The sequence below is a fragment of the Anguilla anguilla genome, chromosome 10 (assembly GCF_013347855.1).
Source record: "Anguilla anguilla isolate fAngAng1 chromosome 10, fAngAng1.pri, whole genome shotgun sequence".
Lineage (NCBI taxonomy): Eukaryota > Metazoa > Chordata > Actinopteri > Anguilliformes > Anguillidae > Anguilla > Anguilla anguilla.
Genome location: NC_049210.1, coordinates 13,039,572 through 13,060,817, shown reverse-complemented (window position 1 = coordinate 13,060,817; position 21,246 = coordinate 13,039,572). Strand labels below are relative to the sequence as shown.

Here is a 21,246-nt window from a genome sequence, read left to right as displayed (position 1 = left end):
CTAGATTATGGACTAATTCAATTAAGGATATTCACAGAAATTATTTATATTTACCACAAAGCGCCAACAACCAAGAACAAATTTCAGATATGTACAACTAAAAATTTCATATGGGTTGGGGGATTTTATATGAGAAATTACATTAATCCTTCAATTAAAGATCTCTTCAAAGTAAATAACAGAACAGATATGAACTGAACTGCAGATACCCACAGTTAAATTATACTGTGTGTAATTCAATTTTATAAATGGAGTTATGCACATTATAACTATACAAACTGAAAATATGTAATGATGCCAATAATTAGTGAGCACATTAGTGTTGCTGTTTGGTGTTCCTGTCAGAAATTGTCGAAATGTTGGTCATACAAAGCAAACAAGTATACCATTGAATAAAAACTTGCATCGGTGCATTACTCCGGATACCCTTTTCTGCACGTTCTCAGTACCGGATGTTACATGCACTGGGTGTAGGCTGTACCCGAAACTGCGACGCACGACGCTGAAGTCAGAAAGTAAACACACAATTGAAAATGGAATCAAGATAGAAACTGAAAGCGCAATACACGATGACAACAACGTTTAAACCTTCTTGAAAATACGGCTTATTGTGCTTTGTTTCAACTGGGAGTGCATGAATTTGTACGTTAAAATCTACTGATAACATATTGGAATGTTTTGGTTTGTGGACCAGCTAACCGGCTGTATGTTTAACATTAGCTTGCTAGCTATTTATCCGCTGTCCTTTTGGGTAGCTGAAGTTCGTGGCGAAGTATGATTGTTAGCTATAATTTAACCCTCGAATATGTTCCGCTTTTCATTTGAACAGGACTGCCGTATATTTAAGCTTTGCATAACGCTTGCTGTCTTCGATAATTTCGATAACGAACGTGTAGTAGCTAGCTCGCTATATTTCAAAAACAACGTGGCGAACGGTTCTTCTAGCTAGCAATGTAGCTAGCTTTAGCAATGTCAGCTAGCTAATCGTTGTCATTAAATGTACGGTACAGTATTGCTGTACAGAGCAATACACTTCGTTTTTGATGACAGTTGGCGCCCAGTTATTGTTTATATAACTATTTAAATATTATACAACTAAATGCCAAAGGTCACACTGTAGATGATATCCTTGATGTTTCACTAAGGATAGCACGCAGCTCTGCAAAAATCATTTCCCCTCGTTGGTATGAAGGATGCTAATGGTTATCATGGCAAAATATTAATGTTAACCATTATCATCTGTCGTTACACGTTAGTTTATTTTGCGGGTTCAGCCTTTTGTCTTTAAGTCCAATGAAAATTAGTTGAGTGAAATCTCATGCGACTTCACTGTAAGCTAAATAAAGCATTACAGTTTGTGCCTTTTGCTTGCCTAGGTGTGCAAACGTAGGGACAGGTGTGATGTGATCGGTGCGGGTTGGCCTACTCTACCAGCGATGGCAGAAGATAGGGAGCTGAACACGGCGGGCGCTGCTGCCCCTCCGACGGCGCAGCGTAGCCGTCAGACGTACCGCAGCAATGCACACTCCCAGAGACTGCTAGGAGGACTCCTTTCGCTGAGGCAAAGTGGAATCTTGTTCGATGTAGTGCTTCTGGTTGAAGGTAGACCCGTCCAAGCCCACCGCATTCTCCTGGCGGCCTCCTGTGACTACTTCAGGTACCCTGGACAGTGTCCTCTATTTAAAAGAAAGCTTGAAACTTTTTTTTTTTTTTTTTGACATTGACAAAATGTTTTACTTTAGAGGTTTACCGTCAGCCTCTCAAATTGACTCAGCTCTGATGTTTCTTTCTTAAGGGGTATGTTTGCAGGCGGTCTCAGAGAAATGCAACAGTCAGAGATCCCAGTTCATGGGGTCACCTACACAGCAATGACCAAGCTGCTGGACTTCATTTACACTGCAGAGCTGGAGTTGAACCTGGACAATGTGCAAGAGATCCTATGTGCTTCCACGCTTCTGCAGGTGCACGTTTGCATCATCGTGTGGTTTTGACATTTTTAGCTCGTCTCCCAAACAACCAGTGTCTTTCAAAAAAAATGTAATATAGTTTTCTTTTATTTAGAACCCCTCAATGTCCAGTCACAATGCAGATAATCTTAATTATAGAAGCTATTAGACACTCATAATTGAATTCAAATTCACAAAAAAAAAAATTATTTTACATATGAGTCTTAACAGTACAGGCAGTTCCCAGCCCAATGTGTGAAAGTGACTTCTCAGAAGTGATGATTTTGCGGTTTGTCTCTATATATTGTAAATCTATATTTACAATACTCAAACACCACTTCCTGCACATGTTGGAATTTCCCACATTCAGTTCTGTTAAGACAGACCTTGAAGAGACAGGAATTTAGATGTTGTGCTGTCACTGTGGATCCTAAAACTATCGTTTATATTCAGAGGCCAGACAGAAAGTGATTGAAGCCTCCACAATCACCACCTTCAGAGGAGGGCTTCTGAGCAGATTTAAATGATTAAGAGTACAGAGAACCTCAAGGAGGGTGAAAAAATAAAGATTGCTTTGAATGCACCAGTCAAAAGCTAGCTTCCTGGTGACACATAAATTAGTGAAGGATTTGACCAATATATATTCAAGTGAAATTCAGAAGCGGTTGAGCACCAATTCATTTACGACACAGTAGCACCTCAGTATAGCGTGACAGGTTTTCTCTTTACAAAGTTTGCTGGGGAAATGAATGAAGTTCATGCCTTTTGCTGCATTTTTTGTAGATTCAGGATGTGATTGGCTTTTGCTGCGACTTCCTCTTCTCCTGGCTGGATGATGACAACATCCTAGAAGTGTACAAGCTGGCCGACATGTACGGGCTGGAGCAGCTGGGCGCCAAGGTGCACTCGTACATCCTGAAGAACATCCAGACCTTCTCCCGCACCCCCGTGTACCGCCAGCTCCCGCCAGAGAAGGTCTTCAGCGTCCTGTCGAGCGACGAGCTGGAGGTCAGCTCCGAGAACGAGGTGTACGAGGCGGCGCTGCATTACCATTACAGCCCGGAGGAGGTGGAGTCGGACCAGGTGTGCCTGCAGGTACGGCCAGCAGGGGGAACCCTCCGTCTCTTTGATTTCCGCGGCTCCGCTCATGATGTTGTTTTGGATACGGTTCACGACTGCGGTCTTTTTCATTTCATTTCAGGAGTCTGTGTGTTTCAAACAAATAAAATGTGATTCTGGTCTCAGCCAAAGAAAGCTATCCTCACAGGATTGCTGTAGCATTGACGGTAGTAATTCTGAAAGCATAACACTACTTCTTTAACAGAAGCCCTGTGAGAACATTGTTTTAGCTGGGATATTGGTAGTGCTGACTTTAAATAAGCAGTAATATCACTGGGAGCGCTCCTCTGTCCCCACCCTGCGGCAGGACCCGCTGAAGATGCTGGAGGCGGTGCGCTTCTGCCTGATGGAGCGGCCGGTCCTGCAGCGGCTGCACGACCGTCTGAAGCGCTGCCCGCTGCGCGACTGCGTGGCGGCGGCGCTGCGCTACCACGGGCAGGAGCTGTGGCAGCCCGTGCTCCAGAGCCCGCTCACCCAGCCCCGCTCCTGCTTCCGCTGCCTCCTGGGCTTCGGGGGCATGTACTCGCCGGGCTCCGTCACCGCCAGCGACGAGTTCCAGGTGTTCCACCCGTCCTGGGGCGAGTGGAGGACCCTGACCGCCGCCCAGGGCCCCCGCATGTCCAACCAGGGCATCGCCGTGCTCAACAACTTCGTCTATCTGATCGGAGGGGACAAGAACACCAGCGGCTTCCGCGCTGAGACACGCTGCTGGCGGTGAGGCCCAGAACCCCTTTCTGTCACATAGTAAAGAGTGAGGTGGGCAGGGCCCAGAGTCTCTCTGCGTGATACTGTAAAGAGTATGGTAGGAGGGGCCAAGAATCTCCTGAGTGACACACTGAAGAGTATGGTAGGAGGGGCCAAGAATCTCCTGGGTGACACACTAAAGAGTATGGTAGGAGGGACCAAGGATCTCTCTGTGTGACACACTAAAGAGTAAGGTGGGCGAGGCCTAGAACACCCTTGTGTGAAAGTAGAGTGAGCATGCCGTAGTCATAAAGCATGGGTACCATCAGCAAAAATGAGAGGGCCAGTTAGAACTCAGATAAAACTGAAAATAAAAATCTACTCTAAAGTTAATGTAGTGGGAGTAGATAGATCTCCTGTGGCGGTCTAAGTTATTACAGAATGCAGTTCTGGGAACTTGGAAGTACGTTAGGTGATGGAGCACTGCATCAAAAGTGCTAGTTTCACAGGTTCATAATTGATTAAATATGTACTTGGGTGATAACACATGCTTTGTGAATGATTTATGACTGCTCCCAGTGCGTCTACTGAGGCACAGCGTGGCGTATGGCGTCTGGCTCAGAGAGCCATGCAGGGATTCTGAGGGGCCAGAGTTTCAGGCAGCAGTTTTGACCCTCGCTGATGTCTCACACACCCCCCCTCACCCCCCACAGTTATGACCCGCGCCACAACAGCTGGTGCAGCATCAAGCCGCTGCAGAAGCAGCACGCAGACCACTGCGTGTGCGTGCTGGGCGGCCTCATCTACGCCATCGGGGGGCGGGACTACAGCAACGAGCTGGACTGCGTGGAGCGCTACGACCCTCAGACCAACACCTGGGAATACGTGGCCGCCCTCAAGCGGGAGGTAACGAGCACCTTCGCCCAAAACGCGGTCTTCAGCTAGCGCCGCTTACAGACTGCAGGGATGGCAGGCTCAGCGGGGAACGAGCACTTGAGTTAACCACCCAGTTGCAGTTTCGGCGCTGTGTAACTTTGGTACCCTTTAGCATAGATTTGCCTGCTTTGATTAGGCTTGCTTTTGACATTGTGATCCGGTGGTTTAGCGGAATCTCTGCTGAGTGTGTCCTTCTGGCTCTGCAGAACCTAAAAGCAGGAGCACGTGACCCTCTTGCCTTATTAGAATAATGATACTGGTGATGTAAAAGTCACAGTGTGGAAATGACTCAAAGTTGCTTCATTTGTCCACTAGAGGGAGATGGAACTTCAGAAATCTGTCCCCTTAAAAATGTGTTGGGTGCACTTGAACAGTTTTGTGATAGGCTTTTAGCAGTGTTATTCATGTTTGTTTTCCGAAAACACTCTATTGTCGGAAAAAAAGGGATAAAAATCAATACCTACATGCTAACTTGTTGAGCCGTGGCAATGACATCATCTGTAGATCTGAGTAACATTTGGAATTGGAAGTAAGAAACATCAAGAGGATGTTGACCTCTTGCCCTTGCGAGTTCCACTGATGGGTGACACACCTCTGTAGGTGTACGCCCACACTGGTGCGGTTGTCGACGGGAAGATCTACATCACGTGCGGACGGCGCGGGCTCTCGTACCTGAAGGAGACCTACTGCTACGACCCCATGGCCAACCACTGGGCCCCGTGCGCGGAAGGGCCGGTGGAGCGGGCGTGGCACGGCATGGCGGCGGTGAACGGGCGCGTGTACGTCATCGGGGGGAGCAACGACGAGCGCGGGTACCGCCGAGACGTCCTCAAGGTACCGCAGCCAGGAGAGCTGTCTGACATGGGGGTTAAGAATGGAGTCAGTGCGTGACTGTCATAATGTCAATTATGCAATATTATTTATCCTCCCAAATGTATGAAAATTCACTGTGGCACAGTGGTGTGATGCTGCCCTGAGACAAAGCCAAGAACCACTTAATCAAACTGAAGTAGTTCATTTTCATACAAGTGCTCAACCTGGAGTGGTTTATTCTGCAATTATCATGGCTACCTGCAACAGAAATAATTAAACATTCAATCTAGTAATCAATCTAAATATTGTTATAGCTCTTGTTTTAGGCATTTGGAAGATGCTCCTATCCAGAGTGGCTTCCACAGCTTACATTCTTTGTACATTCACTGCATTTACACTACAGGATATTTATTGAAGAACCATGGGTTAGAGCCTTGCTCAAGGGTACAATGGCATTGCGCCACCTTTGAGTCAAACCTACAACCCTGAAATTGTGATGAGCAGTTTTTTAGTGACTAATTCACGAGTGTGCATTATACTGCTTCTCTGTACTGGGAAATAATCAGCATCCTCTCAACCAAGAATGTACTCCAATCAGAATAGAGTACATAATCAAGTTTTGTATAATATACAATGCATCTTCATTGGATAAATCTTATGTAGCAATTTATATGATAAAGCCACTTATTTTGAAATGCCACACACAAAAAGGAACATTAACAAGCAAGTCGTATTTGAAGTCCATGCAGTAGCCAAGTAGAGCTAGAATGTGTGTGTGTGTGTTCTGCATAGATGTAAAGGCCTCGGTCTCCCTGCAGGTGGCGTGCTACAGCCCGGCGGTGAACCAGTGGAGCGTGCTGAGCCCGCTGCCGGCCGGGCACGGGGAGCCGGGCACGGTGGTGCTGGACAGCCGCATCTTCATCCTGGGCGGCCGCTCCCACGACAAGGGCAGCCGCACCAAGTACGTGCACGTGTACGACACCAAGACGGACCGCTGGGACAGCGGCACGCCCTTCGAGGACCGCATCTCGGGCCTGGCCGCCTGCGTGCTGCTCATGCCCCGCTCCGTCATCAGGCAGGCCCGCAGCTGGGAGCAGCACGCCAAGGCCTCCTGGGAGATGGTGGACTTCGACAACTCCGAGAACTCCAGCGAGGACTGACCGCCACCGCTGGTCTGAGCCCCACCATCCCCCACCAAGCCCCACCAGCCCCAGCCCCCCACCAACCAGTGAAGGACACAGACACCAGCACTTTTTTTTTGTTTGCCTTTCTTTTGCATGTAAGGCTGACCTAGCTAAACGCTGCCAGGTTTTAATTCTAGCTTTTGCGAAGGAAAAGGAATTCACCCTCTGAATTGATACGTGGTCCGTCGGCGAAGCAAAATGCTAACATTGATTACCTGAGTTGTAACAACCTGTGAATTCATGTAATTAGGCACAGTGTAGAAATAACAGATCTATAATCAGATAGAGAGTAGAATACTGCAATACTACAGTTGTGCCAAAGTAATTTGTTGCCATTTTTTTTTTTTTTTTAAACCAGCTGGTCTCTCTTGACATGAAAATTATCAACTGAGGGAACATTCTTGATGTTCTTCTAATTCTTGTAAAAAAAAATTTTAAAAAGATTTGCAGTCATTCTGCCCATAATAATTTTAGATTGGAAAAAATCTATTAATCTATGTAAGCCATTTTATCATCAGATCAGTGTTGATTCACTTACTGTACTTAACAGGGATTTGCGTGGAATGTCTGCAGTTGGCTACAACTGCAGTTAACTAAACAGGCGATTAATTGCATGACGTTATGTGCTAGAAATGAAAATAATGTTGCATATTCTTGATGTTCTCCTGTATGTTCATGCAATTACCAAGCGACTCAACCGCAGGTGGTGAAGTGGTGGACCAGGCAATTATAGGCAATTGTTTGGAAAAATAGAGACATGACATGCACTTTAAATTGCTCAAATTTTGTCTTATTTCCAGGGTGCCTTATTTCTTTCTGCCAGTTCATGTTTCTAAAATCCTGGACTCCCGATTTGAAGAACGCCCCTAAGAAAGTGTATTACATCCTTTTCATTACGATATATTCATATTGTAACATTGTTGAGTTTTTTTGGCGCTGTAACTAGGTACTGTAACATCAGAAGAACACTGTTACAAAAATGGTCAAGAAATGATCACAAGTGACATAATCACATGGAACTTAGTCTGACTGAAAGAGTCTGAATGTTGTTCAGCAACAGACAGGTTTATGGAGTATTGTGTTACTGACAAAGTGTACCATGAAATCAGTGTAACCTTGAGTGCCTGACTCGTAATGAGGTGAGACATTGTGACACAGCTATCTCAGTGAATTTGCGATGCACACGGGAGGCCGGCATTGCACCATGGGAAGGAGGGAGAGGTGTCGCAGCAGAGTAACAGACCATGTTTAATTTGATACACCCCCTCCCCAACCGCTCATCTACTTCTCACATGGAGCATTAGTGCAGTTTCCTCAGGGAATACAAATCTGGGTCACTGTGGCCTACTTTTTCCTAGGCCACCCCTCCCACCCATGTACTTCTTATCAGCCAGCTAGTTCAACTCGAGAAGACTTAATCTTCCAGAATGTTTCTTGTTGCATTGGCAACTGTTGCTTGGACAAAATCAGGAAGTCCCTTGTAGGGTTGGTGTTTGTTGTTAAAGAAATAGGCCTTATTTTGCCATCTTGTTTGTTTGTTTCATTTATTGGCACCTTCTAATATTAATTTGATCTTTTACTGGAATGCAATGCACTTAATTCAGTTCTATGTCAAATTTTGATTGCAGTGAGAATAAATTGTTTATGAATGTTTTGCCAAGATAGGCTTTTTCTGTCACACACTTATTGATGTGAAGAAACGTGTTTGATTTTATGGAATTGTTCAAATAATTACTATTTGCCACTGAAAAGTTGTACCATTGCATTTAAGGAGGAAACATGCCTGAGTGTCACTATTTGCCACTAAATTGGTAGGTTGCCTATTGCCTGGTGTCAAGTCAAGCTTTTAAATGCAAAAATCACTGTGCTTCAGGTTTTGTTCATCAACTTTCTGTCCATATTTGTGCAAGTTTTAAATAAATGATTTGTTCACTTCAAAAATCTAACATCACTCGAGTTATTACTTAATGATTTGGCACACATCCAACTACAGTAAAATAGTTTGAATTATCTAGAAGCGCCATCCATGTGGCATGCAGGCTTAATATTAAAGTGGGGTATGCTGTTTATACACCCTGATTCCATCCATTAGTGTCAGTCCCAAAATTAATATTGTAGGTAGCTGGCTGAAGATGTGAGATGAACTCCGATAAAGCACTGCTCCATTAAGAACATGCTCTTCTCTGGGAAGTAAATCTGTGGAAGAGCTTTCCAAAGACTAAATTCTTACATCATTGTGAATTCATTTAAACTGCTCATTCATTTTTGCTTGCTTATGGTGGAATTAAAGATGTGTGGTAACCCAAGATTGCCAGTTTGATTCCCATTTGCAGCAAAGGTCTTTCTACTCATGAACAAAAGGCTGTGATAAAAATTCAGCTGTATGAATGGACCACGTATTTTTGTAAAAAGCTGTAGAAGTTACTTTGGATATGTCGGTTTGCAACATGTAGGCTAAGGCCATTTAATGTCCTGCACACTACTGCATTTGTGCACCTGAGTGATTCAGTATGCATTTAAAAACACTAAGGTGGAACAGTTTCCTAACTTGTTTTCATCTTTTTTGTTATTGTGCCATTGCCTTCGGCCAGCTCCAGGGAATTGGCTGAGGCAGTGCGTTACAAACCTACGGGTGAAGGCATTAACATTCACCCAAACCGAGTGTGGATGAAAGAGCAAGGCAGCCATCCAGCTTCTTTATCCGGCTTGGAAACACCAAACCCTTGTAGGCGAGTCCCTCTGACCGCCTTTTGTTTCTAATTCTTCTCACAGATGAAGACAGGCCTTACTGCTGAGGGCTTTAGAAAGGCATATTGTGCTACAGCTTTCACAACAGCCCCTGGGTAGCTAGGGTTTTGAAGGCTGCTTGCTTTGTCTCCTCCACCCAAAGGCCTCAAGTGTATTCCCCTGGTGTGTGAATGTAGGAGAGGTAATTTGTGATTAGTGCTCTCTGGTTGCTGTCTGGGAACAAATTTAGAACGAAAAAAAAAATGTTAACCAATTAAGGCGCTTTTGACTTTTGAAAGGCATTAGCACACTAGTTTCATTTGATTGCTCAGAATTAATTTCTGAATTTGTTACAGAAGAAAACAAAGTGAGTATTATAGTGTAGCAGTAGTGTTGGTAATACTGCGTTTCCACATTTTTTATGTAATATGGTTGAGCCACTGAGGAAAGAGAACGACGAAGGCTCCCAAGAGAACACACGCAGAACATGTAACTTAAATAAAATGCACAGACAGATTTTCTAGTCGCCGGGCACAGCCAATACTGGATAATGTTGAAGTTAGAAATACAAAAGTTATGTAACAACAGCGTTATGTTTTGAATAAGGATTGGACGCTTTTGAAAAAGTTGTAGTTAGCTGCACCAAAGTTTAAAAAATAAGTATGGAGAAATATTAATATTAAACTCACCTCCAAGCACTTTTCTAATCGAGTGTTTTTACAGCATAATCGGAAAACCTCGGTTGGTTAGGTGATAAAAACAGGTGATAATGCTCCCAAGATGGGTAACTTATCTATGAGGTTTACACCTTCCATCGGTTTAAATGGTCAGGTTCATGCAACGCTGCTCGGCGTCACTCTACGTGCTGGAGTCTGGGGCGCGCGGACCCGCCCTCTATCCGCCATTTCTCAGTTTCAGACTTCAGTCTCGAGAGAGGAACTAAATATCAACAATGCGAGAGACAGCTACAAGAGATTTGCTTGCTTATATTCTTTCGAGTTTTATAAAATAATATGCGGGTAAACATAAAGGCTCTTAGTGACGCTTGGTTCCGCTGATGTAGACGCAGCGGACACATATCGCTATCTGCAGGATTCTTTTTTTGCTAGGACGTGTTGAAGGCCGCCATTTTTATTGGCAAGTAAGCTAGTTAGCTAACTACGGTAGCTAGTTAGCTAGCTACCAATTTTCGAAATATCATAGGCGTCAACTAAGGCATAGCGGGAACTAGCGTGACCTAATAGCTTTACTACACCGTTGTACGACTCTTAGACTAGCACACCATAATTAGGTAAATGCTATCCGTTCTTCTGGCAACTAGCTTGCTAGCATTGTAACTTGGCTAAAGACATGGGAGCAGTGCACTGGAGTAGCTAGCTAGTCAGCTAGCTAGCTGGCTAACCTCACCACTTCTCTCGGAAGAGAGAAAGAAAAGGGAACACTGACTGGTAATCTTGAAACAATAATCTCCGAGTTATGCATTTCATTAGCTTGCTCGTTTGGAAAATCTCAGTCACATATTAAAGGTAGCATTAGCCAACTAGTCAGCTGGCTAGAATGGTTCAAAGTGGGCTCGCGCTTGCTCTAGCTTTCTTTTTGTGAAACACCAGATTGCATGCAAAGCTAGCTAACTGTTGGATAGCAAGCGCCTCTCTCGCATGAGACGACGGCTTGCCTCTAGGTATATGCAAAATACTTGGTTGGTTAGCTGTGTAGTTTAAGTATTTAAGGCGAGTTTTTACTTTTTTGGAACAATATCTTGTTAGCTGAATCGGGCACATAAACTATGCGTGCACTACATTAAAACGCTAACGTTAGCTAGACACCGCTGATATTTTCGTATCGCTAACAAACTTTCAATTTATTATTTGCGGGCTGGACATCTGTAATTGCATCTTTGTTTATTTAATCGTCTTATCTACTTAGAACAATGTCATCCGCACGGTTCGATTCATCGGACAGGGCCAGCTGGTATTTCGGTCCCGTTTCTCGGGTGGAAGCTCAGAACAGATTGCAGGGACAGCGGCATGGCATGTTTCTAGTACGGGATTCTTCTACATGCCCAGGTGACTATGTCTTGTCGGTATCAGAAAACTCCAAAGTGTCCCACTATATTATTAATTCGTTGCCCACGAAGAGGTTCAAGATTGGCGATCAAGAGTTTGACCATCTTCCGGCTCTCTTGGAATTCTACAAAATCCATTACTTAGACACCACGACACTCATAGAGCCAGCTCCCAGGTAAGTGAATAAATCACACTATGCCTTTCGATTTACTGAAATTGCTTACCGAAATTATTTTGGCTTGTATTTGTAGTTATGTAGCTAGCGGTAGTTCATTTACAAATTCATTATCAGCTAAAAACGGTTTGGATAAGTGCATAACGTCATATTCATATTACGTCTCAGCCAGCATTACGGTCGGCCTTAACAATATTAGATATTTGGCTCATGCTATTGTCTGGTTTTGTGTTGAACTACGTTAATATTTAATGCCAAGGTCTCAGTATTTAATCTAGCAGTATTTTTGTCAGCGTTATTCACATGTTTTGCAGCGCCTGTCAAGTGCACAATACTGAACATACCTAATTAACGTGAATCACAAATGTTTAACAAGCCTCAGTTAACGTCGTAAAGCATTATGGGGCGTTTTGTTTGGCATACCCTGCCCCGAAGTAAGTTGTAAGTAGTGAGAGGTGTGTAGTATGGGACAGGAACTGCAGTAAAAATTCAGACCAACTTATCTTGGTCAATGTCTTTTTATATAACTTATTTCAATATAATGTGGCTGCTGAAATTGCCTGCATAATATAACCAAGAGAGTATGCACCACTTTATCTTTTATTTTTAAACAGATGTAATTTTATGCCACTGGATTCATAAACTACTGTTATTTGTAATCTGATGAAATGCACAATGTCAAGCAAACCAAGTTCATTGTTATGGGTATAATATAAATTTCAAGTCTTATGCATTGTGCTTCTATGCCTTGCATAGCATGTGAAATTCAATGCTGGATTTGTCGATGTCATAGCCAGTAAGCTGCCTCTCAAAGGACCTGTGTGCAGTTTCTGCACTGTCTGCTCTTCCAGAATTTTGCCAATATATTGAGTCAATCTCTGACAAAACAGAGTGATTTCAGTTCTACTTTCTAACCATGTTTGCCAGACATCTAAGCATTTAAACAGCTAATGTTCTTTAAACCCCAAAACATTATTCAGACCTTTATTAAGGATGTACGTAGCTAGCTTGGTGTATAAAAATAGAACGGTAAAGACGACTGCAAACAACAACTTGTTGCCCTCTTGATTTGTTTATCCTACATACAATAAAGCTTCATTATACCAAAAACAGTGAATGGTTTGATGCATCTCAAAGTGATAACCTTTCTCTGTGTGTGCCCAGCAAGTTTCAGCATGAATGCTTCCTTTTTTCGTTGCTAAAATGGGACTTCATTACTACCTTTCACTGTGTGCCCCAGGTACCCAAACCCAGCGATCGGCGGCAGCCCCGCTCCAATGATGGGCGGCCCGGAGGAGAACCTGGAGTACGTGAGGACTCTGTACGACTTCACGGGCAGCGATGCCGAGGACCTCCCCTTCAAGAAGGGCGAGATCCTGATCATCCTGGATAAGCCGGAGGAGCAGTGGTGGAGCGCCAAGAGCAAGGAGGGCCGCGTGGGCATGATCCCCGTGCCCTACGTGGAGAAGCTGGTGCGGCCGTCGCCCCTCCAGTTCCAGGGCAACCGGAACTCCAACAGCTATGGGATCCCCGAGCCGGCCCACGCGTACGCCCAGCCCCAGACCCCCTCCCCTCTGCCCCCCGGCACGCCCGGCGCCATCATCAACCCCCTGCCCTCCACGCAGAACGGACCTGTAATGGCCAAGGCCATCCAGAAACGGGTGCCCTGCGCCTACGACAAGACAGCCCTGGCACTAGAGGTAGGGCTTCTGTCTCTAGCCTCTTCTTCTTCTTCTTTGGATTTTATGGTGACTTGAGTAGCAACTGAGAGGTGCATACCACCACATACTGTGCAGGATTTGTCTACTAGAAAGTATTGAGATTGTACCCATCTAGTGAACCCCGTTTGTCATCACTTGCAGTTTTGCCTTTTGTTTTTTTTTGTGCACTTCACACTTGATGTTTTAAGGTAAAGTCTAGTGATAGTCCAATAACAGCTGACTGCTGAATGTCTTGCTGCCTAGCCATCGGCATGGATTTTGTTGATCAATGGTCTGCATCGATCGCCACGTAGGTGCAAAGCGGACAGCATTTAGTGCTGGTGAAGTTTTCAGAATGTTTAATTTGAAATTGATGCTCGTGTCGATGCACGTATTCAAGCGGAAGATATGCGGTATTCTTAAAATACATTGAAATCATATGAGCATCTGAAAAGAAGTCCTGAAATAGAACTGGGGGGGGAAATCTGTCTGAATGTTCACTGTAACTGGCTCTTAGTAACACAGAATCGCAGGTTAAATTATAATCCTGTTCGCTTTCAACAATGCTCCCTGGATGGGTTCAGATAGTCTCCGCCTGGTGAACTACTGAAATTCTTTAAAAATAGCGAGTGCTGTTGGTGCTCCTTATTGCGCAACAGCCGAGGAATGCTTCCCACACCTTATCAGCATTAATTCATCAAAGTATTGATAAATCAAGTAACCGTGCAACCACGCCCAGGTAGTTTGTAAGGGAAATTGGCAGGTAAAATAATGTCGTGTTTTTAGCTGCGATGCATGATGTTTCAGCAAGCAGATTGGCCAGAATAAGATATTTTTTTGAGCAGTGGTTATGCCATGTTGTCTTGTCGTTCTTACTTAATAATTGGTCTCTGTGTCAAGCTGTCTGTAAATGCGGAGATACAGTAAAGGGCTGGTTTTGGTCACACCTGCTTTTGAAGTTGAGCAAGTGCAGATTGTTTATTGCGAGTGGTAATTTGTGATGGTCTTGGACATGCCCTGTATTGAGCACACATTGGCATAAAAAAACTGTCCAATCTACTTAAATTTCTGTGCCAAAATGACATAGTTGCAGGTAGTGCAGCTGCATGCCTTTCCGTCCTCTGCAGGCCTTTGTGAATCACGCGTAATTTATTTATTTATTTGTGGTTGCAATGTAAATGCGCGTGAACCCGCTCGTGTTGCTGCTTCATGGAAATCTCAGGGCCGTCCCCGAAGCCCGTTTCAGCAAACAGTGTGGCAGGTAGTTCCCCACCGCACCACACAGTCATACCCATCAGCCAGGTCTGACTAAGCCCTGAGCATCTCCTGAGGCCTGCTTTAAAAGCAACACGGCGTCTGTACTTTAAACCTTTAAATCCACTAGAATGGTTAACAGCCTTGTGCAGACGTGGTGTCCACCATTTTAGAACAGGAACCGGTTTGTCGCAGGGAGGCTGATGAGGATCTGAGATCTGGGATCTGTTTTACTGGGGAATCTTAAAGGGTGAATGATAATGACGCCTTTTAAAATGGTTTTAAAAAAAGTTTCGCAAGCTAAAATTGAAATTAGTCCCAGATTTTGGTAGCACAACATTGAAAGGAGCAAGAGTAAGGTGATTACTTTTCAGATGATGTTGCCCAAAGTCTTTAACACCAACTAAGCTAAATTAGCAGTGGCACTAGCTAGTGTGCAGCATGTTAAGTATAGCGCTTTGTGGAAAGACCCTTCTGTGTCAGTAAGGTGACCAGTGGTATGTAGTTAATTTGCATCTAATTATGTTATTTGTGTTATTGTTCTCATTTGTAAGACACCACAAATCATATGGGGAATCATGAACGTGGCAGACTATGAGAAGGGCCAAATTAGAATTTGGGCAATAAATTAAAAGTGGTTAAGGGAACTGTTCTATCTTTGTGTTATTTTGTAGGCGTGTTGTGGTCCAGATTGATTGCACTAACCAGTGTTGAGTGAAGTCTGTTTGAGCAATACAGCTAATTTGCGCTCCTCCATTTCACACTTCCAGTGGTCTTGCAACACTGCAGCATTTTTGGTGTTGTGCTGCCGCTAACACCGCGCAGGGTTGCTGCTTCTGTATTTGCTGTGGCAGCAGAGCAGGAAGTGTGTGTTAAATTAATGTGTTAAAGAAGGAAGTAATGCCCTCAGCATTTGTCATTAAAGATTAAGCACACAATGCTTAAGATGTGGACAACGGCACCAAATGCATCTCTACCCTTTATTTGCATGCGTAATATGCAGTGGTATGCATAAGGTTAGTAGCTTGGTAAAAACAGTTGTCTGGGATATGTCTAGTTGCCCATTGATGGGGCAGGGGAGGTGGGGCAAGGCTGGGGGGCTGGGAAGGGAACATTTGCTTGTAAATCCTGCCTAAAGAACATATCGTACTGACAGGAACAGTGACTGGCTCTGCAGTTGTGGACAGTCCCTCTCCAAACAGTCTACCATTATGAGCAAAATGGCTTGGTACCTTAGAACAACAGGGGTCTGTGCTGAAGGACTGGGATGGACGTAATCCAGAGGGCAATACCAATTATAAGGCTCTAATGTTAACAAATGTGGCAAATGCATAGCTGCTTTAACACAGCTAATTAAATAGCTGTTACATACATACGTCCATAGCTACTTTCCCTGCTAGTAACTAGGAATAATTTAACACATTTTTAAATCAGTACTACGGGGAACTAGTAACTGGTAAATGTCCTTTATTGACTTTTTTTACATTTCCACAACCATTTCAAAGAGTCAGGTAGTAAGAACGTGCTCTTAAAACTGTAAAGGTTTCATTTCTTCATGAATAATCCCTAAGAAATGAAATTTTGAATGGCAAAGTATTAAGTTTGTGAAAAAGTATGAAGCACATTTGTTACACGAATAAGAATAGCTTGCAGTGATACATCGTGCCCCTTAGTGGAAATGCTGAAATGCAGAAGGGCGAGCCATTTGTCTAATTTTACAGCTGTCTATGACTGAGGGCCTGTACACTAAATTATATGAAAGCCAAAAAAATTATTGCAACCTTTTTTCTTTTTTTTTTTTTGGCTTTTTGGTTTTAGGAGCCTACAGGGTATTACAATGGGCAGTTACAAGGATTGAAGGACCAGAGGAAATTTCAGAAAAAGCCACTGAAGAAAATGGAAAAATAGCTTTAAATTAGCTTTGTTATTCAATTAAAATTGGCACCAGACCCAAGAATAAGATCAGTCTAATCTGTGCAGTTTCATGACTTTTAATGTTGTAGGCTTCCCACACTTGGATGTTTTTGTGTGCAGCAAAGATGGTAACATTTTTGCAGGTGTTCAAGGTCCAGTTTAATCCCTACCAATGTCTTGGTTAATATTTGTGTCCGTTTTATAACCATAGATTTCTTTGCATCTCATAGCCTTTTCACTGGTAATTTTGATAAGACAGTCATAGGTGTTTCTTGACACTGCGATGGCCATTCTGCCACACAAAGCCCATGTCCACACCGAGCCAGTGACTCCAGATAAGACCGCTTGCTTGTTAATGAGGTTGAATGAGCATTTTTGTGCCATTCTGGATGGATGCATCTCTAGCTACTGTCCCTATGGGTCCATTGAGTGATTTCTGTTGGAACCCAAGAACAGGATTGGGTTTTTGTTGGTTTTTCTTATTTCAGGAATTAAGACATGTATATTTAACTTATTTTACAGTCATGTATTAACTGTATATTTAAATGTTTCTAAACTGTAAAATCCATATCCCCGAAAATGTATCCTCTCAAAAAAGAGCATTTGTCAAGTCAAGCATTTGTGTTGGGATTGCAAAGAAGGTTTGGGATGCATAATGTAAACACTCTTTTGTGGTTTGCTTCTATATATTATTCCCAAATGCGGAAGTTTTAATGGCAAAAAGGACTTGTGCAAGCTGTCAATGTGAAATGATCTGTCAAAGGTATATTTTGATGTATAGACCTAGAGGCGGAATAAGTTCTCTAAACTGCCCCTATCCTCTCTCTTCAGGTTGGAGACCTTGTCAAAGTGACGCGGATGAACATTAGCGGCCAGTGGGAGGGGGAGGTGAACGGTCGGAGGGGGCTTTTCCCGTTCACTCACGTCAAAATAATCGACCCCAAGAATCCGGACGAGAGCGAATGAGACGAAGCTGGGCTCCATGACCCGCCCCGTCCCTCCCACCCTTCCCCAGTCTGAGGGCAGCCTCCATTCGTCCACCTGTCTTTGCTGGCCTGGCCTGCCCGCTCCCACAATGCATCGCTTCAGAGAACGTCAGGCCCATGTTCGCCCACTGGAACCATCACTAGAGTCTCTCCACCTCTGAAATCAAAGAGCTGTTAGCCCCTCCCCTGGTGTCAGCATTGACATCATTATCTTACCTTTTTCCCCCCGTTTTGTCATCCCCTCATAACCTTTTGTGTTCGGACATTTGGCAGCCCCTTGCCGTGCCGAAGAGCGCAGTGTGCCGTCAATTGAAAGTGATGCCGAAGACGTTTTATTTTCGTATTGGTTTTTTTGGTTCGTTGCTTTTTGAAACCGTTTTACAGTTTTTAGAGCCAGAATGACTTACCCCATTCTTGACACTGACCAGAAAGGGTCGTGACGACGAGAAGACAAATCACTAATGAAGAGCAGAATAGGAAACAACGAAGAGACGGACGCATTCTGTCCAAATTAGTTTTTCCTCCTTCCTCCGCCACCTTAAACTTATTAAAATCAAGGCCGCTGCTCTCGTTTTGCTCAGTAGCAAGAATCTTAAGTGTAACCATTATGCGAATAATAAGAAAATGGCCGAGGTGCAAAAGGACAGCATGAACCTTAATGCGGAGCAGACTGACCGAGCCGTGCAGAGAGCAGAACCAGCAGCGTGCCTTTCAGTGAAACTCCCTCTGTCCTCCTGATCTCCAAAAGAAACTTGTGAGTGGAGATGGACAGGACACAGGAGTAGACTCTCAGTGCCACTTGTTGATAGGGGCTGCCGCATGCCTGCGCCTGCTGCTTCAGGTGCTGCGAAACGGCTCATTGTGGGGCGTCCCTAGTGAACGGGAGGTCCACAGTTTGCGACTTAGCTTTGAGTGATGTTGCTGCCTTAGGAAGGGGGCTTCTTGTAACATTAGCTTAGTAGGGGGTGATAAGTCCATCAGTAAAGTGGGGCTGTAGAAGAAATCTTACTGTATGTTGCCTGTGTCTCACTGACTGATGAAAGGCACTGCACATTGTTGACAAGGCTCTTGTAACCAGGAAGAGTTGCAGGAGTGATCGCCGCTCTTGCCCTCGTCTTTTTAAACCAGCTTTTCCTCCGGACTTTTTGTCACTGTACGAGGAAGTCGGAACGTAGTTGAATATATTTTAAGGTTTACCGTGTAAAATCATGACAGAAAAATAAAGTACGTGTCTGGCAGGTTTTACCCCCCCTTTTGAAGCTTGAGCTTAATGGATTTTCTGCTTTGTAGGCTGTCACTAGATGCTCTCCCTAAGAAAAAAAAAAAGCTGTACATGCTGCTCTATATAGTGCGTTCTCTCTAACCTGTTCTTTTCATTTGGTAGAATAGCAATGCAGTTCACCTTGTCCAGGAAAAATTGTTATTTTTTTCCTCTCTCTTAACAGTCAGCTGTCGGGTCACACACTTGTCAACAGAAAAGGACATTTCATAAAGGGATAATGCCTGCTAGTTGCCTCTGTGCATGACGTCCTGATCTTTTGGTTTGTTCAAAGTCAAAATGCTGCTTTGTCACCTCTAACCTCCTATATTCTATATTTCTTTTTTATTTTTTTTAAGTCAGTGGAATTGCTGTATCCTGACCCATAGTTCAGATACCCGTGCAGCCTCCTTTCTAACCATTTGAACGAAGCAATATCAATCCCTTGTCTCTAAATGCGCTATTAAATTGTCTGTTTAAATCAGGAGGTTGCCCGAATACTGTATCCCTTTGTTATTGACATTAACAGTATTACAGTGCTTTTTTTCTGGTGTAGGAAGCCTACAGTGTCAATTTGTTTTAATAAAGCAAAATTGTGCCTTTTATTTTCTTACGGCATTTATGTGTGTAATGCGTCACATGGTTAATATAATACCCGTGTTGGTAAAACCCATCATGTACAGTGCAAGTAAATAAAAATTACCATCGACTTCTCGTATTGGTTTGTACATGTCTTACCACTTAAGACTTTTCATTATTTTGTTTTTAAACTTCATGCATGAAAAATACTTTTTTTACAACCACATAATTGGGTGAGGGAAAGCAGTGAGAGTTGCGTGTTATAATTACTGCTGTAATATGGTTTTAATTTTCTACAGTGCTACTTCCTAGCTTTGCCCTGAAGGAACAAGCAATTAGTGATTCTTTAATGAGATGCTATAAAAGGAGCGAATGAATTGATGACCTTCGGTGGGGAAAAAACTTCAAGGTTAGTCAGTGTTAACCATTTTTGCGACAATGCATAAATACAACCTCATATGGTTGTGATACAGCACCATTTTCTAGGCTAAATTCCATGCATTGGATCATTAAAGGCTTGTATACCCGCTGGTACCTGACGGCGTCTGATTCGTGCTCAGTTTTATTTCCTGACATGTCTTTTATCACAATGTTAAATTCCTTCCAGAATATATCCACGTGCACTATTATGTGACTTCTTCAGCGTTACGTGACGTTTTTGTTTCTTTTAACTGGAGTGACTGAGCAGTCAGCTATGGTAAGATGAACACGTTAATGTATTTGGACACGGTTAAATTAATGTGTGGGCCTACGCGGTTTCTGTTTCAGTCGTGGTAGACCAAACATCCACCCAAGTGCAACATGTCTTAAGATTTACGTCAGGCTGGACGAAAGTTGGAAACCATTCAGTTTCGGCTATGTTTCAGCAACACCGGCGCTTTCAGTCAATGCGGCTAAGATTTATCTTATTGCAAAAAGGAAAATCAATTTCCATAAACATATTGTAAACAAAATAACGTGACATTTTGTGTAGGTCCTATTTTCATATTAACTCACCCCAATCGTCAAATAGTCTGCAGAGTGCTATAGTAAAATAGTACACTAATGAGAATTAAGGCTGTGTTAATTCTACATTCAAATTTGAGGAAGTGATGGCCAATCTCACATCATGCCTTTAATATGCATTAATAGCATTGCTTCAAGGGTTTCAGTGGATATGAAAAACTGTATACGACACGTAATAACCGTTACATCAGTCTAGCTCTAGCCTAAGCTGAAGCCATGATTTTGCCTTTGGGCTTTCCTTTAATAAACATTTTGGAGTTGTCCAGACTGACTCCAAACGTGGTCCCTAACCATTAGGCTGCTAGTGTGGTTGACCGCAAGAGGGCAAGCGGTTTTTTGGGTGCGGAGCAACGCTGTGCGTGGCTGAAAAATAACTTTCAGTGGCGTCATTTGGGTTCATGGTCAAATTTCAGAACATTATTTTATTAACATCGTTTGTTACGTTGATACTAATACGTAGGCCTACTCACCTAGATATAATCCATACACAGTGTCTTGAACATGCGTGTGCTGCTCGCTTGCTAAAGGTCATCACCATGGATAAAAAAGCACTACCTAGCTTGCTACGGAACACTGGTCTATTCCCTATGTTTTTAGCAAGATATAACAAATCTAAGATAGCGTTACTGCTACCCAGCTAGTTCGCAAACCAGAACAATGCCGCTACAGCTTTCCCTGATCAGTGTAAAACACTTGTCTTCTTAACATGCTGCTCATAATCAAACACCGAAACGGGTACATTTTTGTATTTTGGATAGTGTTTATGCGAAGCACATATCCATGTTTCCCAGCTGAATATTAAAAAATATGCGTCACTGCGGACAAATCTTAACTCGAAACTGAATTGACGGTCACGGTAGATGTAGCCTACCTGTACTTTATCAGCGCTGAATTATTTCA

The 21,246-nt window shown here is 43.5% G+C and overlaps 2 protein-coding genes across 3 annotated transcripts; both read left to right on the top strand.

The window, feature by feature from the left end:
• The first annotated feature begins 455 nt into the window (after positions 1 to 455).
• klhl22 (kelch-like family member 22) lies at positions 456 to 8,628 on the top strand. Of its 2 annotated transcripts, XM_035435987.1 has the most exons (8): positions 456 to 642; positions 1,377 to 1,657; positions 1,796 to 1,961; positions 2,730 to 3,041; positions 3,373 to 3,779; positions 4,463 to 4,655; positions 5,286 to 5,519; positions 6,317 to 8,628. In XM_035435987.1, the coding sequence occupies exons 2-8, from the start codon at positions 1,437 to 1,439 to the stop codon at positions 6,656 to 6,658; spliced, it is 1,875 nt and encodes a 624-aa protein (XP_035291878.1). In that variant the 5' UTR covers positions 456 to 642; positions 1,377 to 1,436; the 3' UTR covers positions 6,659 to 8,628. The 2 variants fall into 2 exon arrangements, with proteins under 2 accessions (XP_035291878.1, XP_035291879.1); XM_035435988.1 differs by lacking the exon at positions 456 to 642 and having other exon boundaries at positions 1,361 to 1,657.
• A 1,636-nt stretch (positions 8,629 to 10,264) lies between these two features.
• On the top strand, positions 10,265 to 19,480 carry LOC118237363 (crk-like protein). Its single transcript, XM_035435990.1, has 3 exons — positions 10,265 to 11,650; positions 12,891 to 13,350; positions 17,350 to 19,480. The coding sequence occupies exons 1-3, from the start codon at positions 11,340 to 11,342 to the stop codon at positions 17,482 to 17,484; spliced, it is 906 nt and encodes a 301-aa protein (XP_035291881.1). The 5' UTR covers positions 10,265 to 11,339; the 3' UTR covers positions 17,485 to 19,480.
• The last annotated feature ends 1,766 nt before the right edge of the window (positions 19,481 to 21,246 follow it).